The sequence below is a fragment of the Rhinoraja longicauda genome, chromosome 3 (genome assembly GCF_053455715.1).
Source record: "Rhinoraja longicauda isolate Sanriku21f chromosome 3, sRhiLon1.1, whole genome shotgun sequence".
NCBI lineage: Eukaryota > Metazoa > Chordata > Chondrichthyes > Rajiformes > Arhynchobatidae > Rhinoraja > Rhinoraja longicauda.
Window position 1 is genome coordinate 59396204 of NC_135955.1, and position 19983 is coordinate 59416186.

The following is a 19983-nucleotide window of genomic DNA, read 5'->3' on the forward strand; positions in this document are numbered from 1 at the left end:
ATCGTTCCTATGCTCACCTGGATAAGCCGGGAAGTAGTGTGAGGGTCATTTTTTAAAAACTTTTCCAGTGCTTTAACACCATCCAGCTTGCACTGCTAGAGAGCAAACTTACGAAGATGTGGGTATTTGCTCCATTGGTGTCCTGGATCAGGCTACAGAACTGTGTAGCGAGCAACAAGGGGACAGTCCTCTCTCCCTTCCTGTTCACCATCTACACCTCGGACTTTAGATATAACTCAAGACTCCTGCCACCTGCAGAAGTTTTCTGATGACTCTGCAATTGTGGGGTGCATCAGTGAGGGGAGGAAGTTCATTACAGAGGTGTAGTCAATGACTTTGTTGAATGGTGTGAGCTGAATCACCTGCAGCTCAATACCGACAAGATTAAGGAGTTAGTGGTAAACTTTAGGAGGAGAGGAACACCCCTGTCCCCTGTCTCGATCAATGGTGTGGATGTGCAGTTTACCAAGGAGTACAAACACCTTGGAGTTTACCTGGTCAGTAAACTGGACTGGTCCAGGAACGCTGTACAAGAAGGGACAGAGCCGGCTGTACTTTTTTAGAAGGCTCTGCTCCTTCAACGTCTGCAGTAAGAAGCCATCATCCTCATTGTCGTGTGCTGGGCCAGAAGGGTAAAGGCCTTCACCAACAGGACGCCAAGAGGATTAACAAGCTCATCAGGAAGGCTGGCTCCGTTCTGTGGGCTGAGTTGGATTCATGGGAGGTAGTCTTGGAGGGGAGGATGCTTCTCAAACTGCAGAGCATCTTGGATAATGCAGCTCACTCCCTCCATAAAACACTGGTCAACCTGAGGAACACCTTCAACCACAGACTGGTTCCATCAAGATGCAGTACAGAACGCCACAGGAGATCCTTTTTCCCCAGTGGCAATCAAATTGTACAACTCCCCGTTCTGTCGTGGGGTACTGACACCCATGCCCCCCCCCCCCTTTATGAAGTGGAAATCCTGCTTGACCAATCTTCTGGAATTTTTTGAGGATGTGACAAGTAAAATGGATGAAGGAGAGCCAGTGGATGTAGCGTATCTGGACTTTCAGAAAGTCTTTGATAAGGTCCCACACAGGAGATTAGTGGGCAAAATTAGAGTACATGGTATTAGGGGTAGGGTGTTGTCATGGATAGAGAATTGGTTGGCAGACAGGAAACAAAGATTAGGAATAAACAGGTCCCTGTCAGAATGGCAGGTAGTGGCGAGTGGAATGCCACAAGGCTCGGTGCTGGGGCCGCAACTATTTACAATGTATATTAATCATTTAGATGATGGAATTAAAAATAACACCAGCAAATTTGCAGATGATATAAAGCTGGGTGGCAGCGTGAACTGCGAAGTGAATGCTAGGAGGTTGTAAGGTGACTTGGACAGATTGAGTGAGTGGGCAGATGCATGGTAGATGTAGTACAATGTAAATAAATGTGAGGTTATCCACTTTGGCGGCAAGAACAAGGAGGCAGATTATTATCTCAATGGTGTAAAATTAGGAAAAAGGAAGTGTAACGAGACCTGGGTGTTCTTGTACACCAGCCACGGAAAGTTAACATGCAGATAAAGCAGGCAGTGAAGAAAGCTAATGGCCTTCATAACAAGAGGATTTGAGTATAGGAGTAAAGAGTTCCTTCTGCAGTTGTACAGGGCCCCGGTGAGACCACATCTGGAGTATTGTGTGCAATTTTGGTCTGCTAATTTAAGGAAGGACATCCTTGCTATTGAGGCAATACAGCGTAGGTTCACGAGGTTAATCCCGGGATGGCAGGACTGTCATATGAAGAAAGATTGGAAAGACTGGGCTTGTATTCACTGAATTTAGAAGGATGAGAGGGGATTTGACAGAAACATATAAAATTACAAAAGGACTGGACAAGCTAGATGCAGGAAAAATGTTCCCAATGTTGGGCGAGTCCAGAAACAGGAGCCACAGTCTAAGAATAAAGGGGAGGCCATTTAAAACTGAGATGAGAAAAAACCTTTTCACCCAGAGAGCTGTGAATTTGTGGAATTCTCTGCCACAGAAGGCAGTAGAAGCCAATTCACTGGATGAATTTAAAAGAGTGTGAGATAGAGCTCTAGGGGCTAGCAGAATCAAGGGATGTGGGGATAAGGCAGGCACGGATTACTGATTGTGGATGATCAGTCATGATCACAATGAATGATTCAAAGGGCCAAACGGCCTCCTCCTGCACCTATTTTCTATGTTTGTATGTTAGCTGGAACGGGTACAGAGAAGATTTACAAGGATGTTGCCAGGGCTAGAGGGTCTGAGCTGTAAAGGGAGGTTGAGTAGGCTGGGACTCTATTCCTTGGGGCGCAGAAGGATAAGGGGTGATCTTATTAAGCTGTATAAAATCATGAGAGGAATGGATCGGGTAGATGCACAGTCTCTTGCCCAGAGTAGGTGAATCGAGGACCAGAGGACATAGGTTTAAGGTGAAGGGGAAAAGATTTAATAGGAATCCTAGTGGTAACATTTTCACACAAAGGGTGGTGGGTGTATGGAACAAGCTGCCTGAGGTGATAATTGAGGCAGGGACTATCGAAACATTTAAGAAACAGTTAGACAGGTACATGGACAGGACAGGTTTGGAGGGACATGGACCAAACACGGACAGGTGGGACTAGTATAGCAGGGACATGTTGGTCGGTGTAGGCATGTTTGGCCGAAGTGCTTCTATATGAATCTATCACTATCTGTATATTCAAATTAACCACCAATGTTTGGATGAAAAAGCCAAAGTGCTCGAGCAACTTAGCAGGTCAGGCAGCGTCTCTGGACGACATAGAAAGGTGCTGTTTTGACAATAGAAAATAGACAATAGATGCAGGAAAAGGCCATTCGGTGCTTCGAGCCAGCACCACCATTCAATGTGATCATGGCTGATCATTCTCAATCAGTACCCCGTTTCTGCCTTCTCCCTATACCCCCTGACTCCGTTATCCTTAAGAGCTCTATCTAGCTCTCTCTTGAATGCATTCAGAGAATTGGACTCCACTGCCTTCTGAGGCAGAGAATTCCACAGATTTACAACTCTCTGACTGAAAAAGTTTTTCCTCATCTCTGTTCCAAATGGCCTACCCCCTTTTCTTAAACTGGCCCCTGGTTCTGGACTCCCCCAACATCGGGAACATGTTTCCTGCCTCTAACGTGTCCAACCCCTTAATAATCTTAATAATCACTTTAGATAGTTCCCCTGTCCCTCTCTTCCCCTCCCCCTTCAAAGATCTCCCAATGTCTTCCTGTCTCCACCTATATCCTTCCTTTGTCCCGCCCCCGACATCAGTCTGAAGAAGGGTCTCGACCCGAAAAGTCGCCCATTCCTTCCTCCTGAGATGCTGCCTGACCTGCTGAGTTACTCCAGCATTTTGTGAATAAATACTTTCGATTTGTACCAGTATCTGCAGTTATTTTCTTACCTTAATAATCTTATATCTTTCGGTAAGATCCCCTCTCATCCTTCTAAATTCCAGTGTATACAAGCCTAGTCGCTCCAGTCTTTCAACATACGTCAGTCCCGCCATTCCGGGAATTAACCTAGTAAACCTACGCTGCACGCCCTCAATAGCAAGAATATCCTTCCTCAAATTTGGAGACCAAAACTGCACACAGTACTCCAGGTGTGGTCTCACTCGGGCCCTGTACAACTGCAGAAGGACCTCTTTGCTCCTATACTCAACTCCTCTTGTTATGAAGGCCAACATTCCATTGGCTTTCTTTACTGCCTGCTGTACTTGCATGCATCCTTTCAGTGACTGATGCACTAGGACACCCAGATCTCGTTGTACGTCCCCTTTTCCTAACTTGACACCATTCAGATAATAATCTGCCTTCCTATTCTTACCACCAAAGTGGATAACCTCACACTTATCCACATTAAACTGCATCTGCCATGCATCCGCCCACTCACACAACCTGTCCAAGTCACCCTGCAACCTCAAAGCATCTTCCTCACAGTTCACACTACCACCCAGCTTTGTATCATCTGCAAATTTGCCAATAGTACTTTTAATCCTTTCATCCAAGTCATTAACGTATATTGTAAATAGCTGCGGTTCCAGCAACGAGCCTTGCGGTACCTCAGTAGTCACTGCCTGCCATTCTGAAAGGAACCCATTTATACCCACACTTTGCTTTCTGTCTGTCAACCAATTTTCTATCCATGTCAGTACCTACCTCCAATACCATGTGCTCTAAATTTGCCCACTAATCTCCTATGTGGGACCTTGTCAAAGGCTTTTTAAAAGTTGAGGTACACCACATCCACCGGCTCTCCCCTGTCAATTCTCCTAGTTACATCCTCAAAAAATTCCAGAAGATTAGTCAAGCATGATTTCCCCTTCGTAAATCTATGCTGACTCGAAACGATCCTGTTACTGCTATCCAAATGCTCCGCAATTTCGTCTTTTATAATTGACTCCAGCATCTTCCCCACCACTGATGTCAAACTAACTGGTCTATAATTTCCCATTTTCTCTCTCCCTCCTTTCTTAAAAAGTGGGATAACATTAGCTACCCTCTAATCCACAGGAACTGATCCTGAATCTATAGAACATTGGAAAATGATCACCAATGCGTCCACAATTTCTAGAGCCACCTCCTCAAGTACCCTGGGATGCAGACCATCAGGCCCTGGGGATTTATCAGCCTTCAGTCCCATCAGTCTACCCAACACCATTTCCTGCCTAATGTGGATTTCCTTCAGTTCCTCCGTCACACTAGGATCTCTGGCCATTAGAACATCTGGGAGATTGTTTGTATCTTCCTTAGTGAAGACAGATCCAAAGTACCGGTTCAACTCATCTGCCATTTCCTTGTTTCCCATAATAAATTCCCCTGCTTCTGTCTTCAAGGGACCCACATTTGCCTTGACTATTTTTTTCCTCTTCACATACCTAAAAAAGCTTTTACTATCCTCCTTTATATTATTGGCTAGCTTACCCTCGTACCTCATCATTTCTCCCCGTATTGCCTTTTTAGTTATCTTCTGGTGCTCTTTAAAAGAGTCCCAATCCTCTGGCTTCCCACTCTTCTTTGCTGTGTTGTACTTCTTCCCTTTTATTTTTATGCTGTCCTTGACTTCCCTTGTCAGCCACGGGTGCCTCTTACTCCCCTTAGAATCTTTCCTCCTCTTTGGGATAAATTGATCCTGCAACTTCTGCATTATTCCCAGGAATACATGCCATTGCTGTTCCACCGTCTTCCCTGATAGGGCCTCCTTCCAGTCAATTCTGGCCAGCTCCTGCCTCTGTAATTCCCTTTGCTATACTGTAATACTGACACTTCTGATTTTCCCTTCTCCCTCTCAATTTATAGAGTAAAACGTACCATATTGTGATCACTGCCTCCTAATGGCTCTTTTACCTTGAGTCCCCTTATCAGATCAGGTTCATTACACCCGAGATCATTACGCCCTGCTAAGTGCGAAGAATTCGCTAAATTTTTCACCAGCAAAGTTGAGAACATTAGAATGAACATTTCCCCTCCCACCCGTGACCTAGCTGTCTCACTAGTCTGTTCATCTAAATTGGACTGTTTCCAACCCGTCACTCTATCCTCCCTTGCAAAGCTTGTCTCCGCTATGAAATCTGCAACCTGCCCCCTTGATCCTGCCCCCACTGCCCTTCTGAAGGATGTCATTGCAATAGCCGGTCCCAGCATCCTCTCTATTATCAACAGTTCTCTGGCCACTGGCACTGTTCCAACCTGTTTCAAGCACGCGGTGGTCCAGCCCCTACTGAAAAAACCTAACCTAGACCCCACCTTGCCTAGCAACTACAGACCCATTTCCAAACTGCCATTCCTGTCAAAAGTCCTTGAAAAGGCAATTCTAAACCAATCAGTGCCCTACCTACACCAAAACACCATCCTGGAAAGTTTCCAGTCAGGTTTCAGAGCCCACCACAGCACAGAGTCTGCCTTGTTGAAGGTACACAACGACCTGCTTCTCGCCATCGACACCGGCGACTGTGCAATCCTGCTCCTTCTCGCAGCGCAGCGTTCGATACAGTGGACCACACCATCCTTGTTGACCGTCTCCGGTATGCGGTTGGCATTGATGACACTGCCCTGAGCTGGTTCGTTTCCTACCTCAAAGATAGGAGTTTCGCCATCAACATAGGAAGTTATTCCTCTTCTCCAGCTAGCCTCTCCTGCGGAGTTCCACAAGGCTCCATCCTAGGCCCCATTCCCTTCTCTCTATTCATGCTCCCCCTCGGCCAAATCATTCAAAGGCACGGCATTTCTTTCCACTGCTATGCCGATGACACTCAGTTTTACCTCCCCCTGAAACCCAACAACCAGTCAAATTTAAACAGCCTCTTACACTGCCTTGAGGACATAAAATGTTGGATGGCACAGAACTTCCTCCAATTAAACGAGAGCAAGTCTGAGGTCATCCTATTCAGCCCCCCCCGACTCCATCAAATCGATAACAGGCAGTCTTGGAAGCCTATCCTGCCTAGTCAAACCGCATGTCAAAAACCTCGGCGTGATATTTGACTGCATTAAAGTTTGACAAGCAAGTCAACGCTGTGGTAAAAGCCAGCTTCTTCCAACTTCGTACCATAGCTAAAATCAAACCTTTCCTCCAATTCAACGACACTGAAAAAATCATTCACGCTTTCATTTCCTCCCGCCTAGACTACTGCAACTCACTATACACTGGGATCAGCCAATCATCCCTGTCCCGCCTGCAACTGGTCCAAAATGCCGCAGCGAGACTCCTGACGGGTACCCGTAAAAGGGACCAGATCACACCGATTCTGGCCTCTCTCCACTGGCTCCCTGTACGGTACAGAATCAACTTCAGCTACTCCTATTCACATATAAAGCCCTAAATGGACAACCCCCCCCCCCTACATCAAAAATCTTCTAACCCACCTCTCTAACTCCAGGTCCCTCAGGTCGGCCGACTTGGGGCTACTCACTATCCCGCGGTCTAGGCTTAAGCTCAGGGGTGACCACGCTTTTGCGGTTGCAGCTCCTAGACTGTGGAACAGCATCCCTCTCCCCATCAGAACTGCCCCCTCCATCGACTCCTTTAAGTCCAAGCTCAAAACCTATTTCTACTCCCTAGCGTTTGAGGCCCATTGAGGAGGCGCTGTGAACTGTTTTGTATGTGCTGTTATGTTTGTGTGCTACTGTATGTTTCATTTGTTCCTCAGTACATAATCAGATGTACAGCACTTTGGGTTGTTTTTAAATGTGCTATACAAATAAAATTGACTTGACTTGACTTGACACAACACTAAGTCCAGAATTGCCTTCTCCCTGGTAGGCTCCAGTACAAGCTGTTCTAAGAATCCATCTCGGAGGCACTCCACAAACTCTCTTTCCTGGGGTCCATTACCAACCTGATTTTCCCAATCTACCTGCATGTTGAAATCTCCCATAACCACCGTAGCATTACATTTGCGACATGTCAATTTTAGCTCTTGATTCAACTTGCACCCTATGTCGAGGCTACTGTTTGGGGGCCTGTAGATAACTCCCATTAGGGTCTTTTTACCCTTACAATTCCTCATTTCTATCCATACTGATTCTACATCTCCTGATTCTATGTCACTCCTTGCAAGGGAGTGAATATCATTCCTTACCAACAGAGCGACCCCACCCCCTCTGCCCACCTGTCTGCCTTTTCTATACATTGTGTACCCCTGAATATTCAGTTCCCAGCCCTGGTCCTCTTGTAGCCATGTCTCTGTGATTCCCACAACATCATACTTCCCAATGTCTAACTGAACCTCAAGCTCATCCACTTTATTTTTTATACTTTGCGCATTTAAATATAACACTTTAACTTTGGTATTCACCTCCCTTCTCACACCGGTCACAATTGGCCCTGACCGTACTCTCTTATCCCATCTAGAACTTCCCTTCCCATTTATTCGAGAGTCCTTTGCAATTTCTCCTGTATTCGCTTCCCCCTTAACTCCATCTTCATATTGCCAATTTGTCAACCCCTCCCCCCCACTACTTAGTTTAAAGCCACACATGTAGCACTAGCAAACCTGCCTGCCAGAAGGTTGGTCCCCCTGCTGTTAAAGGTGCAACCCGTCCCTTTTGTACAGGTCACCCCTACCCCAGAAGAGATCCCAGTGGTCTAGAAATCTAAATCCCTGCTCCCTGCACCAGCCCCTCAGCCATACATTCAAATCCCCGATCACTCTGTTCCTGCCCTCACTAGCACGAGGTACAGGAAGCAGTCCAGAGATAACCACCCTTGACATCCTACTTCTCAGTCTTCTTCCTAACTCTCTAAACTCACGTTGCAGTATCTCCTTCCTCTTCCTCCCGACGTCGTTCGTGCCCACGTGCACAACTACGTCCGGTTGATCACCTTCCCTCGCTAGGATGTTCTGAAGCACCGTGATGTCTTGAACCCTCAGACAATGGAGTCACCCATTACTATCGCTCTTCCTGACTTTGGTTCCCCCGGTCGAGTCTCCTTGCCTGGATTAGAGCCACCAACCTGTCCGCCGCTCGGACTGGAAGCGTCTTCTGCCCCGACAGCTCCCAAGAGGGTGTACATGTTTGTAATAGGCACAGCCACCGGGGTCTCCTGGAGTCCACGTTCACTCCCCCTTGAAACAATCTCCTACATTCCCTCGACCTGGACCTTTGGCATGACAGCCTCACAGTAGGTCCTGTCCAGGAAACTCTTGTATTCCTGATGGTGCCGAGGTCATCCAGCTGCTTTTCCAACACCACCACACGTTCATTCAGGAGCTGCACCTGGACACAGTTCTTGCAGGTGTAGCTCCCAGAAGCTCCAGCAGTGTCCCTACCTTCCCACATCCTGCAGGAAACACACTGCACCAACTTGTCCGTCATTACTTTAGTTTCAAAAAACAAATCAGGCCAAAAAACAAGTGTATCCTCCTCACCTCAGCCACCTCGCCAAAGACTCGCACTTTTCTCACAGGGCACTTGCAGCCAAAGACTCGCACTTTTCTCACTGGGCACTTCCCTCAACAGGGCTGCACCCCTTGTGCAAGCCTTGTTAATATCAGTCTCTAAATTACCTAATTGGCCAATTTACCAAACTTCTAATTTAATTGATCAGCCAATCCACATACTCACTTCTATCCTGCCTTTCTGACGAGCTTGGAGGTATGCGCTTCACTGATTGCCTGCTAGAGTCCCTTTGGCGCTCCTTTTAAACGGACTTTTTACCTGCAATTATCACCTACTTGCTTTCAGCCAACGGTCGTCCTTGCTCCTGCTCTCCGACCTGTACTGACTTGCACAGGGACAGGGTTTTGGGTCAGGACCCTTCTTCAGAGTTTGATGCTGCCTGACCTTCTGAGTTACACCAGCACTTTGTGCCTTTTATGGTAAGCCAGCATCTGAGTCATTGCCAAATCATGTTTTACAATGATCAACAGCATGGTAGATACCCAGCAGCTTTGTGCTGTGTGAGCATAATATGCATTGAAGGAAAACATTACACCCTGTGCAAGTGTCTATGCACAAGGCACCTGTGTTTTGTGATTCATTTTTATATACTTCTCCTGCATTGCACGTAAAAAAAACCTGATGGACATCTACACCTGGATTTTACTGTTTTTATATGCTAATTTTTCAGGAGCAAGGCATCACTGGCAAGACCAGTATTTATTGTCCGTCACTAATTAACCCTTAAGTAATGGTCTGCTGCATTGATCAGTTGCAATACTCTTCCTCAGGTTGGCATCCACGATCTCCATTCTCGGCAATCCCATCTTACCAAACTGAGGCAAGCCATTCTAAATGACCGGGTAGTGCTAAAGTTGAATGAACCCACTGACATCAGTATTGAGGGGCATGGAGCCAAGCAAAAATGATCTGATGTCACCTTATGAAAGAGAAAATGTTCAGAAACATTTTCCTAACTGTCTAGCAACAGCTGAGACAGGGACAAGGCCTTTGCAACATGTTTCTCAATAAATCAATTCTTATTTAAAATGTGCACCTGAATTGAAGGTCAACATCATTTGTAAACCGGGAAAATTTATTACAAAGCAGCCCCCCCTTTACATCTGCAAGACCAAATGCAGGCCAGGCGACCATTTGACAAACACGTGCTCTGTCTGCCAAGGCACGCTAGCTCTGCCATTTGCTAACCATTTAAATTCCCATTCCCTATCAATCTTGTGGTCCTCGGCCTCTTCCATTGCCAGAGTATGGCCACATGCAAATTGGAAGAGTAACATTTCACGTTTCAGTTGGGTAACTTACAACCAAATGGTGCAAACATTTCAATTTCATGCAATACCCCTCCTCTGAAAACTCTTTTTCCTCTGCCACAACCCACCCCAGTGCGCATGCATTTCTCCCACACGTCACCTTGATCCTTTCCCCTCCTTTGTATTTCCCATGCCCGTCCCTCTTCCTCCACCCCCATATTGTCCCCTTCCACCCCTATTCCTCCCCCGCAGCTTCATATTTCACTCTCTCCTTATCTGTAACTCGTCTGGCTCCTTTTCACTTACTGCCCCCTCACTTTATCCCCACTGATCTTGCTACAATATCACTGATCTTTTCAGGTACTGTCTTTGATTTACAAATCTATTTTGCAATAATGAATTGGGTGCAACGTATACTGAACCAAAATACCCTCAATGCGTTTGTCTAAAGTGTTTTCTATGAGTGCAATCTTTTCATAAATTCAGGAATACCTGTGCTGAGACAAAAATTTCTGGCAGATATTAGGATATTGTAAAAACAAAACCTGCAGTACCGGGCCTAAGGGTCGACTGTAGAGTATTAAAGAAAGCTCATCCAAACTGAAGTCCAACTTTAGTGTCGTCTTAAGTTTTACAGGTTTGTGTGTTTCGACAACGGCAGCAGTTACCACAGTTTTTCCTGAAAGAAAATTGATTGTGGCATTAGAATTTTGTTTAGACTTTCCATGACTCGAATTAGATAGCAACAACAATGCAAAGTGGACATGTGCTTATTACAATTTTATTGAAATCAAAATGATTTATCAATCACTTTAACAAAAGAACCTTGCCATATCTGTCCAAGTCTGTTATGCACATCCTGTCTAACATAAACATAGCACAAAAAGTAAGGAAATTTGTGTTTGGTAGATTATTTCTTTGTTGTAACAATGCTTCTTGGCAATAAATCTTATACCGTTGGAAAGCCTGTTTATTTCCCTTTTAAATGGTGCCACATTTGTAAGGAACATGCATTTGTGGGATGAGCAGCAGAGCTGAGTATATGGGTTGCGCCCATGAAAAATTTGCCAAATCTCTGCCAATGCCAAACAGCTTATTCTGCCATTGACTCTTGTTCGGTGTTGTTTGGTGGATTGGATGATTGAAGTCTGAAGAAACAAGACATATTGGCAATTTAACAATTTATTCATTTAATAAACAGGAGCCACAGTAGCGTGTGGAAGAACCATACACAGCCATAACAGCCTGGCACCTCCTCCTCATGCTGGTCACCAGCCTGGTCACACACTGTTGTGGGATGGCATCCCATTCTTATCAGCACCTGGGGGTACCAGAAGCTCAAAACAAGAGTCAATAGCAACAGCAGAATAAGCTGTTTGGCATTGGCAGAGAAGATTTGGCAAATTTTTCATGGGCGCAACCCATATACTCAGCTCTGCTGCTCATCCCACAAATGCATGTTCCTTACAAATGTGGCACCATTTAAAAGGGAAATAAACAGGCTTTCCAACGGTATAAGATTTATTGCCAAGAAGCATTGTTACAACAAAGAAATAATCTACCAAACACAAATTTCCTTACTTTTTGTGCTATGTTTAGAAGTAATTGTGTGGTAATTGGACTGAAACTGCTTGGTCAGAGATATTGGTAGTTCCAGTATGAGAGCATATGTTGTCTGATCCATTTTTTATGTATCTTGGGCTGTTAGCAGTTTCTTCATTTCATCCAAAGAATGACTTTCATGATGGTAGGGAAACCAGAGGAAGCAAAGATACATTATCCACCTAGTAATTCTGGTTAAATATAGCACATTCATCAGCCTTGTCTCTGCACTCATCTGTTGGTCCCTGCCATCTTTGACAACAGTAACTGGAGCAACCCTCTTTCCATCTCTTAGCTCTATCCATTCCACACTGTCTCAGCAATTTGAATTTGGGTAATCCAACATTTTCATTATTTTCCTGTTGGTTAAAAATATATCTGTTTCTTTGCATTGAAAATAAGGTTCCATCTTATTGAAAATAAGAAGTGAGATTGATCCACACAGAAAACCTAAAATGGTCATGTGTACATCATCTTGATAATCTAACAGCTGAGATAGAAAAACTGAGGAGGACCCGGCGTGGGGGGGACTTGGGGTTGCCAACTGTCCCGTATTAGCTGGGACATCCCGTATTTTGGGCTATATTGGTTTGTCCCGTGCGGTACCGTCCTTGTCCTGTATTAGGCCCGGGGGGCGCTGTGGGGACGGACACTGTAAGAAAAAAAAACTGCAAATGCTGGTTAAAATCGAAGAAAGACACAAAATGCTGGAGTAACTCAGCGGGCCGATCAGCATCTCGGGAGAGAAGGAAGGGCGACTTTTCGGGTCGAGACCCTTCTTCAGACTGAAGATTTTCTTTTTTTTAACCTAAAATACTTTATTTCTGAGTGTTGTTTTTCACAAGCAAACCTTACCCTTCCCTTCCCACCCTCTCCCCAGCCCCACGACAGTCCCGACTGAGATTAAACGGCCCCTGTAACACACGGCTCAGTTTGGGCACGGCGATATGTGGGTGCGTCACGGCCCCCTGCTCTGTGCAGGTCGCTCTGTCCCACCGGTCGCTCCGCACTCCGTCCCGGCTCAGTGACGTTTCCGGTCCGGGCTCCGGCTTCTCCTTGGCCACTCCGCCTCTTGCTCCTCGGGAGCCCCCTGACGAAGCCCCAATCCCGGCCATCTCCAACCCATTCAAACCCTCCATGGCCGCCTGCGCCTCCTTGCAGCCCAGGTCTCGTACTCCATCAGAGCGTAGCCCTTGAGGTAGCCGGTGCGCTGATCCAGGTTGAGGTGCAGATTTTTGATCTCACCGTACTCTGCAAACTTGTCGTGGATGTCCTCCTCGGTGGCTTCCTCGTGGACCCCGGTCATAAACAGGATCCACCCCTCCACCGAGCGTTGAGGGCCTGGCTCGTCGCCGTCTTGCTCCACGGAGTCGTAGCCTTCTTGCAGCTTGGATCGAGCACCTTCCTCAGAGCCAAATCCTCGCCCATTCCTCTTCTTCGCCTTCTCTTTCAGTTTGTGGATATTTTTGTCGCCCTCGTCGTCCATGGCGAAGTCCTCGCCGCCCGCCTCATGGAGGTCCAGCAGAAGATGGGTGATGTTTCAGGTCGAGACCCTTCTTCAAACTGAGGCAGGGTCTCGACCCGAAACGTCACCCATTCCTTCTCTCCCGAGATGCTGCCTGACCCGCTGAGTTACTCCAGCATTTTGTGTCTACCTCCGGACCGTGTAGGCCCAGAAGCCCGGACGGCGCCTAACGGAGGTTGCGTAGCAACCCGCCTCCCGGCCCGGGCAGCTGCCATTGGTGGAGCAGGAGCATGTGGCCGCTGGCTGGGTGAGGGGGGGGGGGGGGGGGGGGGAGAACAAAGGTGGACCTGGCATGGGATATTTTGTAACTTTGTCAGTGCCCTATATGTGGTGACTATTTGCTTACCTTGGGTATGCAAGCAAAGAATTTCACTGTGACTTGTCACATGTGACAATAAAGTATTCATTCTTCAAGATAACTATTCCTTAAGTGAGGCCGGGAGCATACACACAAGATAACAGAAAATAATGCAAAAATATAGGGGATCTATCACCAAGGGTGCAAGAGATAGTCACAAGTAACCGTCACAGATTTATTCAACTGCAAATTATTTTAAATATATATAATTAAATAAAAGGTTCATTCTGTGAATCTGTTATGGTTTGGAAGCCCAAGGGATTATTGGGGTTCGGATTTTAAGTCGATCTATATTCCAATAGTACTTTATTTGTAATTTAACAGTGAAATCATATAGATTTATCTGAAGAAGGTTATTTAACTTCGAGGTCTCAGAGTGTATTAGTTCAGTTCCAAATGGCATGAAAACCCACGGTGGGGGATGGGGAAAGAAAGAGAGAAATTCAAAGAGAAAACAATGAAAATCTCATGGAAAAAATCAAGACTGGAAGATATCTGTTGTGATTCATCAAAAAGATTTAAAGAATATCGTATTATTGATGCTAGATTATGAATTGTGCCTTGTGTTCTCTGGTAAGGTTCCAAGCAAAGAATAAGTCAATTATTTCAAAACCAACACAACAATAAAGAACAAACCTGCAGCAGTTTGTGAGGGACTTGGTTTCTCATCATCTGAATTGTCCTTTATATCACCATGAACAGCCACAGATTCAACTGAATTATCACCTACATTTTCATTGAGAGTTTTCAAGATGATGATTAGATCTTCCTGGCTGAGCACAACCTTTGAAAATATAAATCAATTATACTTATTGCTTAATATTTTACAATACACAATGTTATTTATAAAAGGTGAATAAAAGTATTGATTATATATATATATATATATATGTGTGTATATGTACATAAATAAATAATGCCCAATGCAATCTGGGCTTATAGAGCTTATTTGGAGGATGTGTTCAATAGCCTGGTGGTTGTGGGGACAAAGCTGCTTCAGAACCTGGACGTTACAATTTTCAGGCTCCTATACCTTCTTCCCGATTTCAGGAATGAGTGTGTGGCCAGGGTGGTGTAAATTTCTGATGATGCTGACTGCCTTTGAGACAGTAACTCATGTAGATCCCTTCGACAGTGGGGAGATCAGTACTCGTGATGGACTGGGCAGTATTCACCACGTTTTGCAATCATCCTTGTTCCTGGGCATGCGAGTTGCCGAACCCGGTCGTGATTCAACCAATCAATATGCTCTCTACAGTACACCTGTCAAAGTTCAAGAGGGCATTCATTGTGATACTGAAACTCCTCAATCTTAGGAAGTAGAGGTGCTGATGGGCTTTCTTTATGATCTCCCATCTTCTTTATAAACTCATGAGGATGGCTGGCCTTGTCCTGGGGGCTGAGTTGGATCCATTGGAGATGATCTTGGAGGGGAGGATGCTTCTCAAAATGTAGAGCATCTTGGACAATACAACTCACCCCCTCCATGACACACTGGTCAACCTGAGGAGTACCTTCAGCAACGGACTGGTTCCACCAAGATGCAGTACAGAACATCACAGGATATCTTTCTTCCCTGTGGCTATCAAACTGTACAACTCCTCCCCCTTTTGTCATGGAGTAGACGGACTCCCCTCACCCCCCCCCCCCCCCCCCCAATCTTTGCACATCCCCAATCCTTTCCACTCATCACTTTAATTTCATGTTTCATGTATGTTGTGTTTTATGACTGTTGGCAGATCAATTTCCCTCCTGGGATAAAGAAAGTTCTATCGTATCATATCGTATTGCATCTATGTGCTGGCTCCAGGTCAAAGATATGCATGCCCAGGAATTTGAAGCTTTTGACTCTCTTCCCCCACCATCCCATCGATGAAGGCAGGTTTGTGGATCTTCAATGTTCCCCTTCCAAAGTCAATTATCAGTTCCTTGGTTTTACTGACGTTGCAAGCAAGGTTGATGTTCTGGCACCATTTGGTCAGTTAACTGATCTCCTTCCTATACACAGACTCATCGTCATCTGTAATTTGTCCAACAACAGTGATGTCGTCGGCGAATTTGAAGATGGGAGTTGGAACTGTGTCCAGCTATACAGTCATGCATATTGAGTGAGTAGAGTATGGGGCTGAGCACGCAGTAGCCAGAAATATTAAATTTCTATGATGAGATTTATTCTTAAAAAATACAACAGAAGCAATAAAATAATAGCTTAATTTCTTTAAATCAACATTATTTGGAAGGTTGATCTTTGCTCTGTTCTCCAACATCAGAATTAAAGCTGCACGATAAATGATTAGTGGTGCTATTAGAATGAAGCAGTAGAAGTTAATGAAAGTAAAGACGAATACTAAATGTTAAATTATTTGACAGTGAAGTAAATAATCTAAATCATTTCAGAAATTAGAAATATATTTTTTAATTTTGAGATTGTGGCGGCACCCGGGGATTAGGCCAATCCCTGGGTCATCCCCCTCGGCACGGGTTGGACAGGGCTGGGGAAGGGACTAGTGCTACAGGGTTTGCCTGTAGGGGCTAGCGAGATAACTCGTGCTTGAGACTGAGAGTGTGGATGTTCTGTTGCTGCGTTACAATTACTGTTAATACCTACTTGGCGTCTTGCCGATGGACCCGAACGTTCCTCAACACGCACTACCCGGCCCTGCCGGTCAGCCGCCTCTGGACCCTGCCGGACCCCACCCTGTGGACCCTGCCGACCACGCCGTGGCGTTGAAGCTGCCTCCTCTTTGGACCGACGACCCTGATTTCTGGTTTGACCAGGCCGAGGCGCAGTATGCACTGCGGGGAGTGACAGCCGATGCAACCAAGTACTTTTACGTTATTGGCGCCCTAGACCAGGCCAACGCATGACGGGTCCGACCTTTCCTCCGCGCCCTCCCGGCAGGTAATAAGTATGACGGCCTCAAGGCCTTTCTCCTAAGGAAGTTCAGCCTCAGCAAGGCCGAGCGGGCGACCCAGATCCTACGGATGTCTGGCCTGGGTGACCGCCGCCCTTCGGTACTGCTGGGCAATATGCTGGCACCGATGGGTGACCACAAGCCCTGCTTTTTATTTAAACACACTTACCTGCAGCAGCTGCCATCCGATCTCCGCCAGCAGCTCACCAACGACCCGTTTATCGACATGCAGGCTGTGGGCAAGTGCGCCGATGAACTCTGGATGGCCCGTCAGCTGGCCCTCGACGCGCTGGACATTCCTCCGATGTCTGACGACGATCCGCAGGTCGGTGCCTCGATCGACCGCGACTCCACCGCTCCTCGACGTCCTTTGCGGGGGGACCCGGCTGCAACGGCACACCCGGCCGGCAGCGCGTCTTTCCTGCGCAGCCTGCCGTCAGTTCCTCCGCATGCCACCAGAGGTCGCTGGTGGTTGGATCAGCCCGCACAGCCGGCCATTTCCACAGACGCCAGCAGAGGGGGCTGGTTCTACTTTCACCGCTGCTGGGGACCTTCTGCCAGTCAATGCCGGCAGTCATGCTCGTTCCCGAGAAACGCAGGGGCCAGTCGTCAATGATTGCTTCGGCGGCCGGCCATATTCAACGCGTTTTTGCATGGGATCGCCGCACTGGGACTCGTTTCCTTGTGGACGGGGTGAGGTGAGCGTTCTTCCCCCTTCGAATGATGACATCCGTTATGGTGAACGCAGCCCCCTCCTCACCGCGGCAAACGGGACACCAATCCGCTCATATGGGGTGCGCACGCTCTTCCTCAACTTCGGTGAGGGCCGCTTCTCCTGGCCATTCGTCATTGCGGATGTGTCCCAGCCACTGCTGGGTGCGGACTTTCTACGGGCACACTCCCTGCTCGTGGACGTCAAGCGGCAGCGTTTGGTGCACTCCGTCACCTTGCAGCCTGTTTCCCTCCGCATGGGCGCCCCGGTCGTGCTGCCTGATGGGCCCCTGTCGTCCGTGGACGCAACGTTCTCGCGCATTCTGGCCGAGTTCCCCGAAATCCTCGACCCCCAATTCCACGGGGTGGAACATTCCCACCACTGGCCCGCCCCTGCACGTCCGGGCGTGGCCTCTTCCACCGGACAAGCTCCGTCTAGCTCCGGAGGAGTTCCGCTTATGGAGTCACTGGGTATTGTATGCCACTCAGACAGCCCGTGGGCGTCCCCGCTTCATATGGTCCCCGAGGCAGGCGGTGGCTGGCGCCCTTGCGGAGACTACCGTCGGCTTAACAATGCTAACATCGCTGACCGGTACCCGGTCCCCCACATTCAGGACTTTAATGCGCACCTGGCTGAGCCACGGTGTTTTCCAAGGTCGATCTGGTGCATGGCTACAATCAAATTCCCGTCCATCCAGACGACGTCCCCAAGACGGCCATCGTGACGCCATTTGGCCTGTTCGAATTCCTCCGTATGCCGTTCAGAATTAAGGACGCGGCGCAAGCCTTTCAGCAGCTTATGGACTGGGTGTGCAGTGGCCTGGACTTTGTTTACGTTTACCTCAATGACATTTTGGTGGCAAGCCGCTCGGGACAGGAGCATGCTACCCATCTCCAGCGATCATGGGCTGGCCATCAACATAGCCAAATGCCGTTTTGGGGTGATGTCCATCAATTTCCTGAGCCACCACGTGACTCTGCAAGGGGCACTGCCACTCCCGGACAAGGTGAACGCGGTATGTCAATTTCCATGCCCGACCACCGTGAGGGGCCTCCAGGAGTTCGTTGGGATGGTGGCCTTTTACCACCGATTTATTCCGTCTGCGGCCCGGATCATGCGCCCGCTGTTCCACCTCATGGCGGGCAAGCGCAAGGAGGTTGAATGGACTGACGATGCTGTGGTGGTGTTCCAACACGCCAAGGAAGCCCTGGCTACGGCCACGATGCTCGTGCACCCACGGGCGGATGCACCAATCAGCCTGACAGTCGACGCTTCGGATGTGGCGGTTGGGGCGGTGCTAGAACAGCAGATTGATGGGTGTTGGAAGCCTCTCGCTTTCTTCAGCAGGCACCTCAGTGGCCACCTCCTCGGCTGAATTGGAGTACGCGGGCCCCGCTGACAGTGCCCGGTGAGTTTATTCCATCAGCCCAGGGTCTGGCGGAACAACCATCGGCCACCCTGGAACGCCTTCGGGACACGATGGGCAAGCTTGCACCGGTGCCGACGTCTCGCCATGGTTCGGTTCGACCGCACGTCCCTTCCGCTCTGCAGGACTGTCCGTTTGTTTTCCTGCGCCGGGATGCACACCGGACGCCCCTGCAGCGTCCGTATGATGGACCATTTGAGCGTGGCTCTGCCACCTACGTTTTTGACATGGGGGGTCGTCCTGAGACGGTCTCTATTGCGCGGCTGAAGCCGGCGCACGTGGACATTAGCCAGCCGGTCCTACGGTGTGGCCTCGCCCTCGAGGTCGTCCTGCGTCCCGGCCCTTACCCCCAGCGTCCCCGCAGCTTTCTTCGCCTGGCAGTGTGGTTCCAGTTCTTGCGACCGCCGTGGTGCGCACACGGGCTGGTCATCTCATATATCCCCCTGTCCGTTTCGTGCCTCCGGTTCTTGGGGTTGGGGGTCCAGTGGCGGTACCCGGGGATTAGGCCACTCCCTAGATCATCCACCTCGGCACGTGTTGGACAGGGCTGGGGAAGGAACTAGTGATACGGGGTTTGCCTGAAGGGGCTAGAGAGATAACTCGTGCTTGAGACTGAAGAGAGTGGATGTTCTGTTGCTGCATTAAAATTACTGTTAATACCTACCTGGCGTCTTGCCTGACTCCTACTGCGTCCAGACCCACTACAAGATATTATTGGTAACCGTTTTTATTCTGAAATCAAAATACTTTTGAAGATAAATGTACTTACATGCAAAGGTTTTAGACTTCCACGAATTTTAATATCTGGAATTTCATGGTACCAAGTTGCAGCCAGGTTACGTTCAACAACAACTTCCAGATTTACCGGCTGGAGCAATAAAATTTCCGAGTGAAAAATCTCATCCACACATATTGTCCTGATTAAATTAGAAATGTTCAGAAAGAGAAATTAAACCTATCTGTTCTTAAAATTATTAATGCGAATAAAGATTAAATAGTTCAACTTCAATGGGTCATGTACAAATCAATTTAGCTACTTGCAATGTTAATAAAAGCCATTCAATATACTTCACCCACAATGTTTAACATTAATTTGATTGTGTTTTGTAACTAAGAAAAATTGTCAAGTTGGTCAACTATCACCAAGATTATTCTTGGTTTCGTGAATCAAAATACTGATTCTCATAAAACCACGACTACCAACAAATACAATTATTAAAAAAAGGGACAAAGCATATCTGAAATTGTCCCATGCCACAGATGAATTA

At 47.5% G+C, this 19983-nt stretch overlaps 1 protein-coding gene across 3 annotated transcripts in view; it reads right to left on the reverse strand.

The window, feature by feature from the left end:
* The window catches only part of vps13a (vacuolar protein sorting 13 homolog A), a 283176-nt gene that overhangs the window by 145363 nt on the left and 117830 nt on the right, over nucleotides 1–19983 (reverse strand). For all 3 annotated transcript variants that reach the window (XM_078396225.1, XM_078396226.1, XM_078396227.1), the window contains 3 exons: nucleotides 19485–19632; nucleotides 14299–14446; nucleotides 10732–10856 (listed from right to left, as the gene is read on the reverse strand). In XM_078396225.1, the coding sequence (XP_078252351.1) occupies nucleotides 10732–10856; nucleotides 14299–14446; nucleotides 19485–19632 (421 nt within the window). The remainder of the gene's footprint in view (nucleotides 1–10731; nucleotides 10857–14298; nucleotides 14447–19484; nucleotides 19633–19983) is intronic.